The sequence below is a fragment of the Nicotiana attenuata genome, unplaced genomic scaffold (genome assembly GCF_001879085.1).
Source record: "Nicotiana attenuata strain UT unplaced genomic scaffold, NIATTr2, whole genome shotgun sequence".
NCBI lineage: Eukaryota > Viridiplantae > Streptophyta > Magnoliopsida > Solanales > Solanaceae > Nicotiana > Nicotiana attenuata.
This window is the reverse complement of record NW_017672344.1, coordinates 9,505-17,197: the sequence shown is the minus strand read 5'-3', so window position 1 is coordinate 17,197 and position 7,693 is coordinate 9,505. Positions and strand designations below refer to the sequence as shown.

Sequence of the window (7,693 nt, the reverse complement as noted above, 5' to 3'; positions counted from 1 at the left end):
CGAGAACTTGAAACAAGGCTTGGCTCACAATGATGAACATATTCGCACTTTGGAGGATCAAATGCAAATATTGGTTGAGGCTCACTATGCCCACCAACTTGAGAGTGTGGAAGGAAGCCAAGAAGAGTCTAATTCCGAGGAAGAAAGTGAGCTTTACTTTGAGGATTCAAGAATTGAACATCCGCCAATCGACTCCATGAGTGTTAATGATGCCGAGAAAAAAATGAAATTAGAGTCAACCGGTGTAAATGAAAATGTAGTTGAGATTGACTCTAATCCGGGGGAAAGAGAGGAGGTCAAAATCCGAGAAAAATTGCAAGTTGGAGGTTTGAAGTCACATTCCAAGCATTTTTCAACATTGGAATTGTGTGGCGATATGGGAATTGAACTACACGAGTCAATGAGGGATTGCGAGGAGGAAAGGCAACAACCATAAATCTTACAATTTGAGGGAACAAGAAGGCAAAATGACATTCCTCACATGAAAGCCAAGAAGTGCAAAATGAAGAATTTAAAGCTTGGCTTGATCATCGACTTACTACCCCCCATCGCTCGTGGTCACAAGCTTGATTCCAAGTTGGGTGCCTAGTTCATATCGTCCAAGTGGAGAGAAAAATGGTAATGTTGTTTTGCGTCGTGCCATGACGTTAAATGCGGCGCTTGGTGGGAGGCAACCCATTAATTTTCAAAATTATTAGTCATTTTTAAAATTTTCTTTTTTAGAATAGCTTAGTATATTATTTGTACCTAATCTGACAAGTTTTAGATTTTTTGGAGTTGATTTGAGCAGGTCGGAGTGATCCGGAGGGCCAAAACCAGTAGCTGGTGCAAAATTGTAGTGCAGCATACTATTTCACTATGCGGTTGCAGCAAAAGAAATGCGATCGCATTTCAGTAGGTCGCAGACCCACTATGCGATCGCATAAGTGACAAAGCAATCGCAATTTTTCAATTTTTTTTTGTATTGTGCGATCGCACCTGTGTTCCCGCGATCGCGTTGCTTCTGGTAAGTGAAAAATAATTAAAACACTGAAAACGACTCTTTAGCCACTCTTCTGCCCAAAACGCATCTCCTCAGCCCAGACCCTCAAAAATCATCTCAAGGTTTTCTCTCTTCAATTCCATCTCAAGTTTAATCTCCAAGGTATGTGCTCTTCACTCTAATATCTTCAAGTTCCATTCTTGGTGCTCATAAGGTTAAAGAACAACCATTCTTCTTCTTCTTTTTTCTCTACTTCGTGTCTAGGGCTGAAATTTTAGAGTTTTGGTTGTGAATATTATACTTGAATGTGTGCTTGCTTGCATGGTAATGTTGGTTGAGAGTGTGAGTGCTTAAGTGTTGAAAAATTTGGGGTAGATCTGTGTTTAATCTCTTTAAAATTGCTATGAAAAACTGATGCTCATCATGTGTTTGGGAAAATGCCCAAAAGAACTTCAACTGGGCGAGGCAGGAGACCTTATGTGATCGCGTTGACTGTTCCGCGATCGCATAGGTCTAATTTGCGCACTGTGGAAAATTGCCTTATGCGATCGCATTGGATGCTCCGCGATCGCATAGCTGTAAATTCTGTGAACAAAATATTGCACTATGCGATCGCAAGTCTTTCTCTGCGATCGCATAGCTTCAGCTTCAGCAGTCAAAACAGTAGCTTTATAGAATTTTACCCTGATGCTTTTTGTTCTTTTTCTTTGACCTAAATGCATAATAATACAGTGTATAAAGTACTTGTTCATGCGTTTAACATTTGGTCTCCATTTGTAGGTACTTTGTGCATAAAATATCCTCGGAAAATGTTGAAAATGTGCAAGAATATGTTCCCCCAGTTATGGAAGAAGAGTATTTTGATGCGACGAGATTCATGGCTGCTGCATGTGAAAGGAATTATGACGAGCTCATGTCAAAGAGAATTGTCAAATAACGGGGCATCCGTTTGGACAACGTTGAGGCCAAGATGCCGGAATTTTTCCAAAGAGTGACCGACAGTGGATGGATGTGCTTTTCTCCTGAACCAATCAAAGCGAACTACACAATAGTTCGGGAGTTTTATGCAAACGCCTTGCATACTAATTTCCAAGGGGATGTATTCACTTTTGTCAGAGGCAAGCGGGTTAACTTTGGCCCCGAGGTGATAAATGCACACTATGGGCTTCCCAATGCTGATAATGAAATATACAGAGCTATAGGAAGAGAGAGAGGAACACAGTGGTTGGTGGAAAAGCTTCACAACGGGGTGCAACCGACTTGGGAAAGAATTCATAAAGGGGTTGATTCGCATGAATTCACTGGGGAAGCTAAGATTTGGCTATCCATTATCTGTGCCAGGGTTGTGCCATCTAGAAATGAGACTGAAGTGATGCCTGAGAAGGCATTGATGATTGCTGCCATTATGGATGGCTTGCCAGTATATGTGGGCCAGCACATCGTGAGTGAAATTGAGGAAGCTTGCAATGGAAGGTCTAGAAGCCTATTCTTTCCCTCATTGATCACTCAGCTGCGCTATGATGCTGAGGTGCTACCGAGCCCGACTGATGTTGAGAAGGACCCTGCCGTAGCAATTTATCCATTGCTTCGAAGAGGGGCAACTGGCAAGAATAAGAAAAGAAGGATTGATGTGCTATCTCCATTATTTGGGTAGTTTGATGAGTCCGCCGAGGGATCCGGTGGTGCCCCCACAGCTACAGCAGGATCGCATGACCCCATGACTCCACTTCCTTATGGACCCCCCACTATGCGCCACATTTCCCAGCATATCTATGGTGTTGATGCTCACATTCGACAGCTTGTCGCAGGTCTTCCCTCTGGTCCATCTGGTGAGGGCACTTCGACTAGGTCTGGCAAGAAGCCAACGACCTTGGATGATGTAGTGCTAGAGCAAAAGGGAATCAAAAGCAGATTAGAAGACTTGAGCCGGAGACAAGGAAATATTGAAAGGCGACAGATGAAGTTCAAGGAGCACGAGAAGAAGAAAAGCAGGTTCCTGTCGAGGATGATGCACAAGCTAAGTTCATTATGTGGCTCACAAGATTCTGAGGATGATGATGCATACTTGGAGCTCAAATTTCCCACCACCTCCAGTTCCGACTGATGCAGTATTCAGGGAGCACTTTTCACCATTTTACTCTATCATGTTTAGTTGCATTGGGGACATTGCAACATCTTTAGTTGGGGGTGGCTTCTTGTATATCTGTTGTTCTTGCATAACTGTGGTTCTAGTATAATTGTGGATATACGGCAGATTGGTATTGTAGTTGTTTTCATTTTGTTGTTAGTGTATTTTCATGTGATGCATTATATTAGTATGTTTATTAGCTTTTAATTTTTTTTTATTAGCTTCTTAATTTTTTTATATAGTATGTTTTATGTTAGTGGCGATATCCTTGGTTTTCTTTATACCACGGTTCTTTTTCCAAGGATGCCAATTTTCTTCTTGAACCGGGTAATTGTAGAAAATTTTTGTCGACTTTTCCCGATGATGGATAGATAGACAACTTTCTTAAGGGAATTAGTCTTGTTTAATTTTTCCTAAATTTTTTTTTAGAAAGGGTATTATTATTTTAGTTTAGTAGCTAGTTGTGAATAAAGTGGTTATTGGGTGTAGTCTTTTGTCCATAAACCAATATGTGGCTTGTTTGGTACCAATACAATTTAAACTTTAGCATATGAAGTTTTGATCTTTAAAATGAAAAAAAAATAAAAAATGATTGAAGTGATAATTCATTGTTGTGACTTTTAGATTTTAATTTTGGCTCTTTGATTCACTAAATAACTTCTTAGGCTACATGTGACTTCCTTGAGATTCATGGTCTCAATTGGATTTTGGATTTGTATTCCATTTGAGTTTTCATGTGCATGTGTGGTGAGATTTATTGTGAGTTCTTTTGCATTACTTGTAGTGTATAACTTGCCCGGAATGTGCTTCAAGGCAAAATCATAGACTAACTTGGTTTGAAAAATGATATTAGGCCTTCCTTCTACCATTATTGTGCCTAAATTTCCTACCCGTGAATATTTACCCTAGTCAACCCTTTTGAGCCTTTTTACTTTTTCTTTGACAACCATGTTACAAGCTATCATCTTATTGATGTTCTTGGGGAACCATACCTCCCTAAGTAACTTAAAGTATGAATATCGGCTAAAAGCCTAAGTTTGGGAGTGGAGGTTGGAAAAGTTGTAATATGGAGGCTTCTCAAAAAGTGAAAAGTGTCATATAAAAAAAAAGAAAAGAGAAAGTATGAATAAATGGAAGACTAGGTAATATAAAAAAGAGAAAGAGAAGAAAGGGTGGAAAAATTCTTGAAGGAAGTGAACTTTGATTGTTGAAAAAAGTTTAGTGCTTAGGGAGGTTTTGAGTTACTCTTACCCAAAATTGTGCCCTACCTTAACCAAAAGCTTAAACTACAGCCCTTCAAGTCCTAATTGATTTTGAACCAAGTTATCTACAATAGTGGAGAAATACATGAAGGTCAAGCATGTGCATTAGAACATCTTTGAGAGAGTGAGAGTGAATTCTTTCCATTTGACATCTCATTTATGAGTTGAATTGCAATTTATGAGTTTGGGATTCTCTCTTAAAGTGTGAGGGCACATGAAATTCAAGTTGTGAATTTAATCCCATTTTCAATTGGGAGGAATGAGCGAGGGAAAACAAATGTGATAGAGAGGCAAATTTTGAATCTTTAGTGTCATGACTTGGTTGCCACTTAGATTAATGTAGTGTTTGAGCACTTGAATTGAAATAGAATTTGTGAGAAGTTGGTGATTCATATGCTTTGGATTAATTGTTGGTACCAACTAAAGTCATTAGATTGTGTTTAATTTGCATTTTGTTTGACTTGAAATGATGCTTGGCATGCCATTGAGCTTAATTGATGATTTTAGTGAAGGATGTTCTTAGTCTTTGAATTGCTTGAGGACAAGCAATAGTTTAATTTTGGGGGTTTGATAAGTTGGTATTTTAACAACTTATTTCTTCTCAATACTTAGGCTTTTGTATGATGTTGATGAGAAGTTAAGGCATTTTCTGAGGTTTATTGGCATATTTCAGGTATCATATGATTTGGAGAAGGTATAGAAGAAAACAAGTCAAAAAGTGCTGAAAATGGAAAAATGGACAGCTGCCAGTGATTATACTATGCGATCGCAAGAATTTGTGCGCGATCGCACAAGTCAGTAATAGCAAAGCTATGCGAACGCGGTTGAACAGGTGCGAACGCAAAGAAGAAAGTCCAGTCAATAGCTGGTCAACATGCCTATGCGAACGCAAGGCAGACTATGCGATCACATACCTCAGGAAAGTCATTCTCTGCGATCGCATATATCCAGTTGCGAACGCATAGTGTATTTTCTGGGCAGTTCTGGGCAAAAATAGAATTTCACGTTTTTAATCCCCAAACCATTTTTATACACGACCAAGCAGATATTTTGGAGATCTTTGGCTTATTTCTCAGTTCCATAGACGAGAGAAGAACAAGTATTGAAGCTAGGGTTTTGCAAACACACTTGGGTCTTGAAGATTTCAAGCTTGTGGTTAAGGATTTCTTACCCATTTATGTTTATTTCTTCATTTCCTTGCTTTGTATTGAATATTTAAGTGTGTAGTATTTATTTCCAACACTTGAATCTTGTTTATGAGAATATTCATATTTAAAGTATGGATTAAATACCTTGTTGTGCTTATGTATTGAATGATTTTTACCCTTTTATGAAGTGAGTTATTGTTATTTTAATTATTCTTGTTCTTTAATGTTTTCAAAGGGATTAGCTAACCCTAGGACTCGCCCATTAACTCCGAATTACTTTCCGAAAAGATAATTTGGGGTTGGGAAAGATTAATTAACAAGAACTTGAGGCGTTAACCCTTATTTTATAGATTCTACCTAGGGATAGGATTGAACTACTTGTAGCCATTCCGGGTGTGCTTAATCTCTTAATTGTTTTAGGGATAATTCAATTAGGAAGTCTTGTCAGTCTTCGAAAGACGCTACTTAAGAATTATTATCCATGGCTAATCAACATAAACTCGCTCATATTTGTAAAATCATAAAATACATTGGATCGTTACTTGAGTGTAATTCCCGATGCATTCATACTTGTAGCCATTGATCATTTTACTTGATTTCTAGGTTAGCTTACATTTTCGCACTTAGATATAAAACATTTTCAAAACAAATTCTTATTGTTTGACATTGCGCGATAAGTGATAATTCTCTTACATTCCTAATCGCCTACATATTGTTCTCTGTGGGATTCGACCCCGACTCATAGTTGGGTAAATTATATTGCATGAGACCATGTCCATTTACTTTTTAGTAGTGGATTTGGACGTCATCAGGGTGCATAGTTGTAAGACCCCATTCCTTGCAAAGAATTCACACATTCCATGAAATCAACCATCTTATCATCATCAAAGTTGAGCAAAATGGCTTCCAACACGTCACCAATATTCATTGTGGCACTAGTATCATCAACAATAACATCGCTCACCAAATCCACAAAAAAACACCTCATTTCTATTAGGTTGACGCATAGACTTGCACACATAAAATACTTGTTCATCACCAACTCAGAACGTGAGCTCTTCGGCTTCAACATCAGAAAGGGCCTTAGCTGTACCAAGTAAAGGCCTTCCAATAATGATAGGCACTTTAAAATCAACCTCACAATCAAGAATAACAAAGTTCGCCGGAAGAATAAATTTATCAACTCGGACAAATACGTCCTCAATCACACCCATCGGTCTTTTCATTGTGCGATCGGCCATTTGTAACCTCATAGATGTTGGTCTTGGTTTCCCAATCCCCAAAGTTTTGAACACCAAATAGGTCATCAAATTGATACTCGCCCCAAGATCACATAAAGCTTTAGCAAAATCGGCACTTTTGATAGTACAAGGAATTGTGAAAGCGCCAAGATCCTCCAATATAGGAGCCATGGAATGAAGAATAGCACTAACTTGATGAGTAAACTTGATTGTTTCAAAATTCATCTATCTCTTCTTGGTCACAAGATCTTTCATATACTTAGCAACAACAACAACTCAGTATGGTCCCACAAGTGGGGTCTGGGGAGGGTAGGATGTACGCAGCCTTACCCCTACCCTGGATGGGCAAAGATACTGTTTCTGATAGACCCTCGGCTAAAGAAGGTGAGAGAAGCCCTGGTAGCAAGTAATAGCAAAACAATAATTAGAAAACTAAATCGGAGATAGAAACAGATAATATGAAAGGGGTACTGCTAACAAGTAGTAGCAAGATAACATATTTAGAAAACTAATTCCAAGGCAGCAGACGAGAATATAAACGAAGTACTGCTAGCAAACTACGAAATTACAATGGCAAGTAACAACGAAACGAGACATGCAAATATAGCAAACTAAGGAACAAAGGGTACCGTATTAGCGCTAATACTATCGAGCTAGAGAAGACAAAGGGAGATACACGACTACCTACTAACCTTCTACCATAATCTTCAACCTCCACACCCTTCTATCTAGAGTCATGTCCTCGGTTAGCTCAAGTAGCGCCATATCCCGCTTGATCACCTCTCTCCAAGACTTCTTTGGCCTACCTCTACCCCTCATCTCACCTTCTAAGGCCAACCTCTCACATCTCCTGACAGGGGCATCTGCCTTCTCCTCTTAACATGCCCGAACCATCTCAACCTTGCCTCACGCATCTTTGCCTCCACAGGGGC

The 7,693-nt window shown here is 39.1% G+C and overlaps 1 protein-coding gene across 1 annotated transcript; it reads right to left on the bottom strand.

Moving 5' to 3' along the window:
- Window positions 1–6,328: 6,328 nt before the first annotated feature.
- Window positions 6,329–6,986, bottom strand: LOC109212858. Its single transcript, XM_019376555.1, has 2 exons — window positions 6,571–6,986; window positions 6,329–6,455 (listed from the first exon to the last, which is right to left on the bottom strand). The coding sequence occupies exons 1-2, from the start codon at window positions 6,984–6,986 to the stop codon at window positions 6,329–6,331; spliced, it is 543 nt and encodes a 180-aa protein (XP_019232100.1).
- Window positions 6,987–7,693: the final 707 nt, after the last annotated feature.

Excerpts from the sequence above, each read along its gene's own strand:
- LOC109212858 (XM_019376555.1), bottom strand. The coding sequence starts at position 6,986 with ATGAATTTTGAAACAATCAAGTTTACTCATCAAGTTAGTGCTATTCTT. Across the intron at positions 6,456-6,570 it reads GTTGAAGCCGAAGAGCTCAC|TGCCACAATGAATATTGGTG; the intron begins GTTCTGAGTTGG and ends TGATGATACTAG.